Source organism: Dama dama, chromosome 13 (genome assembly GCF_033118175.1).
Source record: "Dama dama isolate Ldn47 chromosome 13, ASM3311817v1, whole genome shotgun sequence".
NCBI lineage: Eukaryota > Metazoa > Chordata > Mammalia > Artiodactyla > Cervidae > Dama > Dama dama.
Genome location: NC_083693.1, coordinates 38,944,736 through 38,958,699, shown reverse-complemented (window position 1 = coordinate 38,958,699; position 13,964 = coordinate 38,944,736). Strand labels below are relative to the sequence as shown.

The window sequence follows — 13,964 nt, the reverse complement described above, 5'->3', positions numbered from 1 at the left end:
GGATGGAAGGAAACTTCACGCTTTTCACTGTGAAGTTCTCTGTGCCTCTTTTAAGAAAAAAAATTTATTGAGGAAAAAAAATCACATAAAGTGATTTAAAAGTGCATAATTCTGTGTCATATTGTGCATTCACCATTTTGTGTAGCCAGCACCTCTATCTACTTCTAAAACATTCCATCCCTCAAAAAGGAAACTTTGTGCCTGTTAAACAATCAACTCCCTTTGTACATTTTATGTTCCTGCTTTATCAGTGAGGGTCCTCATAAGAAAGAGATGGCCCATTCAGAGGGGCAGTTAGAGAGGGGAGGGCCGAGTTAAGGGGGCCACAAAGGATGGGAAAGCCACAGCAGGGAGTTGGACCACTCCTGAGGTCCCAAGCCGTCTGGGCAGGAGGTCAGACAGGACCTTCAGCTGCCAGGACCAGGATGAAGCCACTGCCAAAACTGCAGCCAGCAGGGCGAGAGCAAGAGGAATCAAATTCCCAACCTCTTTCTATCGGCCCTCCGTTCCGCTGCTGTCTGTATTGGCCTAACTCGACCAGAGGCCAGGGGCCTCGGAGATGCCCATACAGGTCAGCTCCCAGGGGACCGAGCCCATGGAGAGGGAATCCGTGGCAAGGCAGGCTAACCAGCACTTGGTTATAGACACTTTTTCAAATGAAGTTAGGTAACTGTTTTTAAAGCTCAGCGAAATCAGACTTTGCTGCTCCCTGTCCCACCCCTTCTGTATGAGATCTGTGGTCCTGGGGCCTCAGGTGGGGTCAACCCTTCCCGCCGGGCCCACTGAGTGCCCATTCTCCCGTCAGCCTCTGTGGCCAGCACGCCAACCCTGCCCTCTGCTCATGTGGACCCCTGCTCCACTGCTGCATTGAGGGGGGCTGCCCAGACCCTCTTGGTTCCTGTGCCCGGGGATCATCTCCTCCTCTGTGGCCTGTGCCGCAGGCTCTAGGGCCTTGTCACTTTCTCGGGAAGCCTCAGGCCCTACTGACTCCTTCTCTTCTTACTGCTCAGGAAATATACCCTAGGGATGCTCTCTGAGCCCCACTCAGGGTCTGGCTTCCTTTTTGAAGTCTCTTCCCTTCTCAGCTCTCAAGATCCCTAAGAATCTGAGGGACGGGGTTGGGGGAGGGAGAATTTGTTCTGCCACATTGTACATCTTTCCAAACCTTTTCAGGCTTTCATCTTAAGCAAAGCTTTTGAGCTTAAGAATTAGATGTCTTTTTTCTCTGATTCAGTATCCCCTTGGGTGGGGACTCGCCACTTAGCACTCACAATGATGTCCCTCTCGGCATAACTAGTCAGCCCATGAGCATGACTTGGCCCATCACCTTCTCATGTCCAGTTGGAGCTGGCAGCCACCTTGGCCACCCTCCAAGTCATCACCCTTGTGATCCGAATAGTCAATTCGAGGCCCAGAGAGGGAGAGAGGGCCTGCCCAAGGCCACAGGGAGAAGAGGTGAGTGGAAGATTCAGGCCTCAAAGCCAGACTTCAGGCCTCCTCTCTAATGTGCCTTCGATGTATTGGGAGACAGCACCCTGGGATCCATGCCCCGAATTTTCATGAATGCTGACAAACTCTTTCTCAGCCACCTGCATCCACCAGTTAAGAGAGCATTACCTGTGACCCAGATGAACCTACTAACCACTTTTGGGGACATCTCGCAGGAATCTCCACCAAAGCCTCCTGTAGATAGTTTATATTCGCAGAATCATGTTCCCCCTGAAATCATGCCCACCCAGAGCCTCGGAATGTGACCTTATTTGAAAATAAGGTCTTTAGAGATATAATTTTTTAAGATGATGTCATATTGGATGAAGATGGGCCCTAGTCTAATGACTACCGTCCTTAAGGGGTTATAGGGGCAAAGACACAGAGAGGGAAGACAGTCGCATGAAGACAGAGGCAGAGACTGGACAGATGCAGCTATGAGCCAAGGAGCCTCAAGGATTGCTGGGAGCCAGAAGCCGGAAGAGAAAAAGAAAGATTCTTTCCTGGAGCCTTTAGAGCAAGGCCTTGCCGACACCTTGATTTCAGACTTCTGGCCTCCAGAACTGTAAGATAATACATTTCTCTTTTAAGCCACCCAGTTTACGGTACTTTGTTCTGGCAAGGACTGCCCAAGGGAGGAGATTCTTGGTATTCCAAGAAAGCCCTCAGTTTGCCCTGCCCTCTGTGAATTTCCCACGTCTGTTTACAGATGCCTGCAAACCCACCATCAACACCTTCTTTCCTTTAGCTGAAGGAGCAGATCCACACTTCTACTAGGTGACCCTGGTGGTCACGCCCCTGGGTCCTTTATTACATCTCCTTCTGTGCAAATGCTTCTGTCAACTATACCGTAGTCCTCAGGGTTGGCAATGTCTCTCTCCTTCCCCCAGACTGGGGTTCCTTGAGGGCAGGAGCCATGGGTCCTGATCAGAGCGCCAGCCTTCAGCGCAGAGCCTTGGGGAGGTGGGCTGAGACACAACACCTTCCTGGGTGCTGTATTGACAGTGAGGCAGGTTTGCAGGGTGAGGTTAGCAGCTGCAGGATCTGAATCCAGACTGGTGCTGAGAACCCCTTGTGCTCTGACATGGCCTCTTAAAGCCAGTGAGGAGGTTTTCTGGGGACCCAGAAGCCCTGAGCCCATTGGCCAGACTTCCTGGGATAACCAGAGCAGATTTGCATGAAAAAGAACACTGGCTTCATTGAAATTCTTCTCGTCTTGAGTGAAAACAAAGCCACAAAGAAAAGGAAAGTTTTAATCTTGAGCAATTTCACCGTTGAGGAGTGTTTTGAGTGTCTAAAAATGGAGAGGAAATGGGTCTCTTTGGGCCACTGCAGTCGCCACCTCCCCCGGCCCCAGGCCCGCCCCCCTGCCCGTCAAGGCCAACCTCCCAGGCAGAGGGAGACCGCTCTCTCTGGCAGATGCCTGAGGTTGGTGCCACACAGTTCTGGAGCTGGACGCAGCTGTCCCCCCTAGAACCCCAGCATGCCGGACAGCAGAGCAGCCCCGCAAGAGAGCCTGCTGGATGCGAGCCTGGGGACCACCCAAGAAAACTTGGGAACCAGGTAAGTCAGAGGTCGGGTCTCTGTCCACTGAGCCCGTGGCCGAGTTTTGGACTTGACTCTGCTGTGTGACCCTGGGCAGGCTGCTTCACTCTCTGAGCCTCAGTCTCTTCATCTAGGAAACGAAAGAAAGGGTCTGGATGATCACTACATGGGCTAAGCCCTGGAGTGGGACATGTATACTTCCCTGCATGGCCCAGAGGGGCTCAACGGAAGAATGAGGGCATGAGTAGGCGGCTGCAGTTGGATGGAGGAAGAAGTTAGCAGACAATAAGAATGTTTCCCTGTATCCTCAAGGGGGAACTTTGGCAGGTGGGGTCAAGGTCAGACAAGGACAGGGGAAAGCCAGAGAGTCTGGCCCCAGCTTGCTGTGTGAGCTTGGTGGGTCCCTGCCCCTCTCTGGGCTGCAACTTCCCTGTCTAGACATGAATGCAGGGGTTGAAGTTTCCCCAAAGCCCTTCTGCTGTATGTATTCTACTAATCTGGGTTTCTGTGGTGGCTCGGTCAGTAAAGAATCCACCTGCAACGTGGGAGACCTGGGTTCAATCCCTGGGTTGGGAAGATCCCCTGGAGGAGGGCATAGCAACCCACTCCAGTATTCTTGCCTGGAGAATCCCCATGGACAGAGGAGCCTGGCGGGCGCACCCCAATGGGTTCACAAAGTTGGAAACGACTGAGCACAACCTGTGATCCAGAGGAAGCAGATTCAATTTGTCAGTCATCACCAGTGCCCACTCTGGCCTAGGTCCTCCCCCTTCATGGATGGGGGATCCTGAGAAGTTGGAACCCAGTCCTGGCCCCAGGATTCTCCAACAAGAGTGCAGGGGGAAGGCAGACACACAGACCTCCAGATGCCTGTGATCTGTGCCCAGGAGGGGTACAGGCCCAGAGGAGGAGAGAGGGGCTTCTAACAGTGGACTATTTTGTTTGTTTTGGGGAGGGTTGCTGCACTGGGTCTTAGTTGTGGCATGCAGGGTCTGTAGTTGCAGCGTGCGAACTCTTAGTTGCAGCATGTGGGATCTAGTTCCCTGACCAGGGATTGAACTCAGGCCCCCTGCTTTGAAAACATGGAGTCTTAGCCACTGGACCATCAGGAAAGTCCCGAACATCAGACAGGCCTTGGATGGCCAGGAGGGCACTGACATTCAGAGAGGAAGAGCTGTGCAGGTAGAGGGAACAGCATTGGGATGGTGAGAAGATGCGAAGAAAGATGGGGAGCTCAGGGAAGGGTGAGGTTGGCTGGCTGCAGTGCACAGGGCAGAAGCGGAGGACAAAGGAGAAATGCCAGGGTCTGAGCCCTCTGGGGAGAAGTTGACGATGTTTGAGCTACAGAGTGAATGGCCATTGTTCTCATGGGAGTTATGAGGAAGGAAAGATGGAGCAAATGAAAGAAATGTCAATGTGACTGACAGACAGAGGACCCCCCTCAAACCCCAAGGCTGAGGGTCTGGGCCCTGCCCTGGGTCTCCAGAGAGCCCAGAGTGGGCTCCTTTCCTCCCAGAAGCAGAGGCACCTTACCTGCAAGTCCTCCAAGAACTTGAGGTCCAGCCCCCTCCCTGGACGTGGGCCACACGCAGAGGGTCAATAGGACTCAAGTGGGCTGGCTGGAGCTCCCTCACCCTGGGGAATGGGCTCACAGAGGCAGGGGCCTCTTTTGCAGACTCTATGAAAGGGAGGCAGAGCCAGGAATGATAGGTATATGAGGGGGCCTATGAGGGAAGAGAGGGCAGAAAACTCAGAAGGTCATTCCCCCTCTGCTTTCTTGCTTAGCAACCTTGGGTAAGTTGTTTAGCTTCTCTGAGTCTCGTTATCACTCTGTTCAAAGGAAGACAAAAGCCTGACCTCTGTTGACCTTGCAGAAAAATCTGTGCAGAGTCTATCAGCTAGTGTGTATGAAATGCTTCCAAACGCAAAAGGGCCACCCCTCACAGGCACAGTAAACCTCCTAGGTCTTGCAGAATAGCCGGAGGAAGGAGCTTTGAACCCTTGTTTAACATGTTCTAAAGTCAGAAGCCATTACCATGGCTGTGATGCTCCTCATCCCTCCAGGCCGGCCCCAGGAGCACAGGGCTCCATCTCAGGCTGGCCCATCTCTCCTGGCCTTGTGGCCCCTGGCAGGCTGCTGCTCCTGGGGGAGGGTGGGTGTGCACTCCTCCAGTAGTCTGGGAGAGGCCTTATCTTTCCCCCCCTCCCCTTCCCAGGGCTTCAGAAGGAAGGCCCGAGATTGGGGAGCAGGAGACTGAGAGCAGAGGAGGGTTTGCATGCCAGGCCTACCCAAATGAGTTTCCTTTTGTATCACACCACTTGCAGGGCTGGAGGGAAGGAGCCTCTGCAGGGCTGGAGCTAGGGCGGGGCTGATGCTGATCTGGCAGCTTGTGCTCTGTGTCCTTTGAGGCCACAGTTGCAGACTGTGCCGTCCATCAGGAGTACCCATCAGATATATCCAGAGTCCTGTTAAACTCTTGGTCCAGTAGAGACACCAGCCTCCCTGAGCTGGAAGAAGCCCAAGTTGGAGGAAGGGCTTTAAAAGAACCAGAGAAGGGGACAGTTCATCCTGGGTTTGAAGGGCCATGAATGCCCTGGTGGCAGGCAGGAACATTCTGTGGATAGAAGGTGTGGTTGTGGAAGAGTTAAGGTGGCCTTTAGACCAGTTAGATTGGGCCAGACTAACCGCCTGAACTGCTAGGTCTGGATAGGCCGGTGTGGCTAGACCAGGGGCCACCAGGGTCAAAAGAAGAAGCAAAGAGGAGACTTGGGAGGCATGGATGCAGCAGAAGCAGAAGAAGAGCCTAGTTTGTGGAGGTGGCTCTGGCAGCAGTGAATACAGGCTGGAGTTGGGTGGGCTGGAGGCAGATGCCAGAAGAAGGGAACCTGCAGAGTTGAGTGTGGCCCAGCTAAGGACAGTGAACTCTGAACTAACCATATTCTTGGACTCACAGCTGCCTTTCCCAGCTCTGCCTGCTCAAAGACTAGGTGCAGAGAGGAGACCCCTTGGAGTCAGGGGTGTGGGGTAGGCACAGGAGGCTACTGCAAGCCTGGTGAAGAAGGTCGCTCTCACTACTAAAGCTTCCTGTGGGTGATAGGGAGTGAGCTCCCCATCTCTGGGATATGCAAGTCTGGGAGGAACAAACAATCACAATGCAAATACTATGAAAATTATACAGGCATCCTTAAGAATATGGACTATCCAGGGCCTTCCAGTTTTCCCAACTTCCTTCCCTTCACTTCCCCATGATACAAAAAATGGTTATTGTAGTAGAATTTCTTTCTTTCTCATATTTTAGATTCTTTGCTATTTATCAGTTTCCATAAGTATACATTCATCTATTCAAGATTATTTCTTGTTGGAACTTCCCTGGTGGTCCAGTGGTTAAGACTCTGTGCTTCCAATGCAGAGTGTGCAGGTTCGATCACTGGTTGAGGAACTAAGATGCCACATGCTTCCTGGTACGGCCAAAATTTAAAAAAAAATAAATAAATAACAGCAGTGTAGTCTTCAAACTCAAAAATATGTAATATTTATTGCTGAATAAATATTGTCCCAGAGGACATGGGAGTATATTATAAGTACCACTGGAAGGCAAGGTCAAGAGTCCTAGGATAAAGGGCAGAGCAAATCCCAGAAATCAGAGTCCCTAGGGTAAAATAACCCTGTCCCAGACATCTGAATACAGATCTGGATGCCTTCAGGATGCAGGTCAACCCAGGCCAGTGCTGAGTTTTTGCAGGGGCTACAGAGTCGTTAACTGGGAACAGCAGAACCCAAGCTGGCCTGGAGTCAGAACACTGAACTGGAAGCTGACTCACTCTGTCCCCAGGCAAGTTCCCTATTGGCAGCCTCTCAGGCCAGTGAGGTTTTTCTTTAGGTCATTGAGTCTAACCCAACATTCACATATTATCAACCTACTCTGACTTGAATACCTCCAGGGATGAGGAGCTCACTCCTTAACTCTTTGTCCCTGCAAAAGACAGGGGCAGTGGTGGGAGAAAGTCCTGTATCACATTTGGTTCTATGTGTGCCCCCTGGGTCATGGCTCTATTGCCCTCCTCCACAGGCAGCCCTGGCTCCTTGCAAAGGAGCCTGTGAGGAACATTTGAAGTCAGGGCTAGAACGGTACTTTGGAAACTGCAAAGGGTATGACCATGTGAAGGACATCTAGGACCTAGCATGGATTCTAGCCCCAAGAAGCTGTAACATAAGAATTTACATCTGCAAAATGTAATGGGTTGTGTTTTTTTATTAATGGAAGCAAATTTTTCACTAGATGGCTTTTGACAAAAAGTATTTACCCATGTAATCAACAACTCAATAGAAATATAAAATATTTTCATCACTCGAGAATGTTCTCTGTGCTTCCTTCTAGTCGATTTTCACCCCCCCCTCATCCTTAAATAACTAAATTTGAAAAGACACTGTTCTGTCTGCTCTTGAGCATCATACGAATGGAATCCACTGTATGTGCTTTTCTATGCCTGGTTCCTTTCACTAATCACAATGTCTACAAGATTCCTCCATGTTGTGAAGTGTTTCAGTAGTAGTGGTGCTTTTCTACTGTTGGGTAGAATGCCGTCATGTGGCTATACCACAATTTGTTTATCCGTTCTCTTGTTGAGGGCGTGTGGGTTGTTTCTGGTTTGGAGATTTTATGAATAAAGCTACTGCAAACACTCTTGTATAGGTTTTTTGTGGACATATATACTCATTTCATTGGAGAAGTCTCTAGGTTGTTGTATCAAAAGATCAGTTCAGTTCTGTCACTCAGTCATGTCCAACTCTTTGCAACCCCATAGCCTGCAGCATGCCAGGTTTCCCTGTCCATCACCAACTCCCAAAGCTTGCTTAAACTCATGTTCATCGCATCAGTGATGCCATTCAACCATCTCATCCTCTGTCATCCTCTTCTCCTGCCTACAATCTTTCCCACCATCAGGGTCTTTTCAAATGAGTTGGTTCTTCACAGTAGGTGGCCAAAGTTTCAGCTTCAGCATCAGTCCTCCCAGTGAATATTCAGGACTGATTTCCTTTAGGATTGACAGGTTGGATCTCCTTGCTGTCCAAGGGACTCTCAGGAGTCTTCTTCAACACCACAGTTTAAAGCATCAGTTCTTCGGTGCTCAGCTGTCTTTATAGTCCAGCTTTCACATCCATACATGACTACTGGAAAAACCATAGCTTTGACTAGATGGACCTTTGTTGGCAAAGTAACATCTCTGCTTTTTAATATACTGTCTAGGTTGGTCATAGCTTTTCTTCCAAGGGGCAAGCATCTTTTAATTTCATGGCTGCAGTCACCACCTGCAGTGATTTTGGAACCCCCCCAAAATGTCTGTCACTGTTTCCATTGTTTCCTGTGATGGGACCGGATGCCATGAACTTAGTTTTCTGAATGTTGAGTTTTAAGCCAACTTTTTCACTCTCCTCTTTCACTTTCATCAAGAGGCTCTTTAGTTCTTCTTCACTTTCTGCCATAAGGGTGGTGTCATCTGTATATCTGAGGTTATTGATATTTCTCCCAGCAATCTTGATTCCAGCTTGTGCTTCATCCAGCCTGGCATTTCTCATGATGTACTCTGCATATAAGTTAAATAAGCAGGGTGACAATACACAACCTTGACATGCTTCTTTACCTATTTGGAACCAGGCTGTTGTTCCATGTCCAGTCAAAAGATAGGTATACATATAGGGGGATTAAACCAGTCAATCCTAAAGGAACTCAATCCTGAATATTCATTATAAGAACTGATGATGAAGCTGAAGCTCCACTACCTTGGTCTTCTGATGTGAAGAGTCAAGTCATTGGACAAGACCCTGATGCTGGGAAAAATTGAAGGCAGGAGAAGTGGGTAGCAGAGGATGAGATGGTTAGATAGCATCATCGACTCAATGGACATGAATTTGAGCAAATTCCATGAGATAGGGGAGGACAGGGAAGCCTGGCATGCTGCAGTCCTTGGGGTCACAAAGAGTTGGACATGACTTAGCAACTGAACCACAAATACATGTATAAGGAAGCCACCAGAGGTTTTCCAAAGTGGTCCTAGCATCCCCACAAGAAGTTTCTGTTGCTCCACATCTTTGTCATCATTAACTATTGCTACTCTTTTTTAATTATAGCTTTTCTGGTGAGTGAATGGTGGTATCTCATTATAATTTTAATTTCCCTGATAATGATGTTGAACATATTTTCTTTCATGTGTCTGTTGACCATCTCTGCATCTTCTTTTGTGAAGTAGCTATCCAAAACTTTAGCCCATTTTGTAATTGGGCTTTTATTATTAAACCTTTTATTTATTTTTTTATTAAACCTTTTATTGATTTGTAGAGATTTCTCCTGATATCAGTCCCTCTATGAACACATAGAACTCTTCCTCTATATGTTCTACAAGAAGCTTTATGGTTTTAGTTTTTATATTTAGGCCCATGATCCATCTCAATTTAATATTTTCTTTTTTCCCCACATATTTATCCAGTTCTTCAAATGCCCTTTGTTGAAAATGATTTTTTTTTCTGTATTAAATTGTTATGGCCTCTTTGTTTAAAAATAAATGTCAGCTGGCTACATGTATGAGTTTATTTCTAGATTTACTTCCACTAAACTATTTTTCTATCTTTATGTCAGTACCACACTGTATTCATTGGTATAGCTTTATACTAGGTCTTGCATCAGGTAGTGTTTGTCTTTCAACTTTGTTCCTTTTTTTTTTTTTTAAACAAGATTGTTTTGGCTATCCTGGGTACGGTAGACAGCCTCTAAGATGTTCCTCAGTGACTCTTGCCTTTTGGATTCTTGTGTGATTCCATATCCTTGAATGGGGACCAACCTACTAACTTATTTCTAAGAAGCAGAATATGGCAAAGGTGATGGGATTTCACTTCAGAGATATGGTCATAAAAAGACCAGGATTTCATTTTTACTGCTCTCTCTCATTTTCTTACTTACTTTCTCTGAGGGAGAGGCCCAGGTGGCAAAGATCTGAGGGAGACCTCTGGCCATCAGCCAGTGAGGAATTGAGATCCTCAGCCCAACAACCTGCAAGGAACTGAGTTCTGCCCACAACCCCATGAGTTAAACCTTCAGCTGAGACTGACAGTTTGATGACAACATCATGAGAGTTTTTGAGCCAGAGGCACTCAGCTAAACCTAGATTCTTAACCCATGGAAAATGTAAGATAATAAATGCCTATTTTTAAAAAGTCACTACACTTGGGGATGCTTGTTATAGTATAATGGGTTAATAACACAATAGCTCCTTTGGTTTTTATGTTTGCTTGTTTAATATTTATTTTTATCTATTTATTTGGCTGCACCAGATCTTAGTTGTGGCAGGCAGGATCTTTAGTTGTGTCATTCGAACTAAGAATTTGAATTAGTTTGAACTCTTAGTTCAAAACTAAGAGTTTTGAAACAGATCAGGACTGTATGGTCCTTGCCCCCCACCCCCCCATAACGTTCTTTGCCTTGCTTTTGCCTGTGGAAAACTTTAGTCAAAGAATAAGTTTAATCAGAGAAGTGAGAAATACTGAAACAAAGGAAAACAGTCTAAGGAGAATAAATGATAATAATGTAGTCATTAAGCATAGTCAAGGACCTTTAGTTCTTTCTCAAGGGCTGTAGATAATATTCTGAGCCATATCCTACGAGCTGTCTTATAGATACCAAAACCCCAGGTGGAGAAGTTAACTACATGATGACCAGACTGTAACCAGGACTTGAGCTGCCATAATTCTGAGAATTAACTGCAAAGAAATGGGAACTCGTGTACCCCAGAACTGAAGATTAACTGTACCTAAAACTGTACCTAAGATGATGCTAATCAGACCACTGATGACCAATTGAAGATGACTGTTAGAGATGACTATGTTTTTTCTGCATGTAACAGCATCCCCTACTCTCTCTATAAATGCGCTCACCCTGTGCTTGTCAGGGGAAGGAGTCAACCTTTGAACAGATATCCACCACCCTCCCCCCACAGTTGCCAGCACCTGAAATAAAGCAAACTTTCCTTTTCACCAACCTGGCCTGCTTATTGGCTTTTGAGGGGCAAGCATCTGGACCCGCCCCTTCCCTGCCCCCACTCATTTCCATAATAGTTTCAGCATGTGGGGTCTAGTTCCCTGATCAGGGATCAAATCTGGGACCCCTTCGTTGCAGAGTCAGCCACTGGGGCACCAGGGAAGTCCACACAATAGCTCCTTTGTATTCTCATGCAAAATTTAGAATTATCTAGTGATGGAACTTTCCTGGTGGCTCAGAGGTAATGAATCCGCCTGCCAATGCAGGAGACTCAGGTTCCATCCTTTGTTCAGGAAGATCCCCTGGAGAAGGAAAAGGCAACCTACTCCAGTATTCTTGCCTGGGAAATCCCATGTACAGAGGAGCCTAGCCAGCTATATAGTCCATAGGGTCACAAGAAATCAGACAAGAATTAGCAACTAAACAAGTCAGTCTCAACAAAAAAGACTGTTGGAATTTTGACTGAGAACAAATTGAATCTACGTTTCAAACTGGGGAGAATTTCCTGATCAATGAACTTGGTATGTATTTCCATTTATTTAGATCTTTGATTTCTCTCAGCTATGAATTGTAGTTTTCAGTGTAGATGTCTTACATACTTTTTTCCTAAACTTGTTCCTTAGAATTGTATGGGTTTTTGATACCATGTAAATTGTATTTTGTAATTAATTTTCTAATCATTTGTTGCTTGTATAAAAATATAATTGATTTAAAAGAAAATATTGATCTTGAATCCTGTGATCTTAATTACATTTGCTAGTTCTAGTGCTTTTTTGGGGGGTAGATTCCTTTGGATTTTTTATGCATACAAATGTGTTATCTATTTTAAAAGATAGCTTTATTTCTTCTACTTGCTTCCAGTCATTTCACTTTTTAATTTGTCTTGCCTTGTTGCATTGACTAGGACCTCTGATATAACACTGAATAGAGACAGTAAGAGCAGACATCCTTGCCTTGTTTCTAATATATTTAGCATTCCCAGTGATCTTTATTCCCTCTTGTAGATCTGTTGCAGGAAGGGAGACCTCTTCCAGGGCCCAAAACTGGGCTCTTGTCTAACACTCAGAAATGAATTGTCCGAGGAGACACATGCTGACAAAGCAAAAGATTCTATTGGGAAAGGGCACCCAGGCAGAGACCAGCAGGGTAAGGGAACCCAGGGGAACAGCTCTGTCACGTGGCTTACAGTCTCGGGTTTTATGGTGATGGGATTAGTTTCCAGGTTATCTTTAGCCAATCATTCTGACTCAGAGTCCTTCCTGGTGGTGCATGTCCTGTTCAGCCAAGATGGATGCCAGAGAGAAGGATTCTGGGGGGTGGTCAGACATGTGGTGTCTCCTTTTGACCTTTCCTGAGCTCTTCTGGTTGGTGGAGGCTTATTAGTTCCGTGTTCCTTACTAGGACCTCCTGTCATAAAACAACTCATGCATATGGTTGCTATGGTGCCTGGCCAGGGAGGGCGGTTTCAATCAGTGTGCTTCCCCTAACAACTTCCCCCTGAGAGACTTCATACTCAAGATATTTCTTGGAAATTGGGGTAGAGGTCTCTTTCATCTGTAACTTCTTCCTGCTGTGCATGACCATAGGCCTACCTAGCAGAGCAGAAGTCTCTTTCTACCTTATCTAAGTCAAGGTATTTTTTTGTCTTGACTGAAACCAGCATTCACCCTTGTAATAACCGCACTTCAGTTTGAAACTGTTGGCTCCTCTTAGAGATGAAATAGACAGGGGCCAAACAGGAGACTATAGGATGGTCATCACTGGTCCCCAGAAACAGGAGGCAACATTTGGGGTGAGGGCTGCAGGGTTTGTGATTTTTTTCTTTTTTTTTTTTTTGATTGGTTGGTGGTGAGGCAACAGAGCTGTGCTCCAAGAATCTTGTGTTTAGTCTGAAGTTACCATCCTACACCTAGATGGGGGTTCCAATTCTGTAGAAGAACTTAAAGACATTGTTATGCATATTTCTTTGAGTAGGAACCAGAACCCTGTCTCAAGGCTGTGCCACCATTTGACTGTTTTTCCTCTGTTTCTGTAACCCCTCTCTTCCCTGATTAGCAATTGTTTGAATCCACCCATTGGAACTCAGAGAAGGTCAAGGAGGCTGAATGAAGCCTATATTCTACAGACAAGAAATGGAAAATATAGAACGGATCTGTACCCCAGAGCCCCACAGAGTCCTGCTCAGTTTTAATTTAGGGACCTGGGCAACTATGTCTGTGATAACTTCCTGTCAAAATGGGGCATAGGACTGCCTCAGCTTGGAGAACAGACACTGAATTGGAAGTATTCCTGAGTTCCAAGTCCTAGATCTGAGCCTTGTGTGATTAAAATCTCAATCCCTTGGTCTGCCATTTTGTTGTAACAGACCTGATTAGAAGTAGCTGGAGGAGGGATAACTGGAATTTTAATAGACAAAATAAATCTCATTTCTTATTAGAACAATAGGCCTGAAACCCAGTCTGGACCTGGCACTTCGGGGAGACTTGTAGCCAGGTAGCCAGTTACCTAGTTTTATAAAAAAGTAACGTTGCAGTTACTAGCTTCCAGCAGACCTTGTTTTGAGAATGGTGGCATCTAAGCCTGACACAACTCAGAAATCAGAAAGTCACTTAGAAAGTGTTTAACAGTACAATGTCTAATCTGAAATTATACCCGTAGTATCATCTAGTTATTTCCCAGGATGTCTGAACCATAGCTACTCTATTTTGACTTTTAATGTAAATTTTCCTTAATAGCCAAAGCAGATGTCACCATTAATGATGTCAGTGTTTCTCTAGATATGAGAAGATGCAAGAATTGTGACTCATAAAATCTTCTGAAAAGATCTAGTTATCTGAAGGCCTGTTCTGCCAGTTTTTCCCAGAGCGCAGAGTGCCTCATTCCTGATTTTCACCCTGAATT

At 46.4% G+C, this 13,964-nt stretch overlaps 1 protein-coding gene across 1 annotated transcript in view; it reads left to right on the top strand.

Moving 5' to 3' along the window:
- ACSBG1 (acyl-CoA synthetase bubblegum family member 1) overlaps positions 1-13,964 on the top strand; it is a 99,729-nt gene that overhangs the window by 37,995 nt on the left and 47,770 nt on the right. Inside the window, 1 exon segment of the mRNA XM_061159103.1 lies at positions 2,908-3,051. Within this exon segment, the coding sequence (XP_061015086.1) occupies positions 2,908-3,051 (144 nt within the window).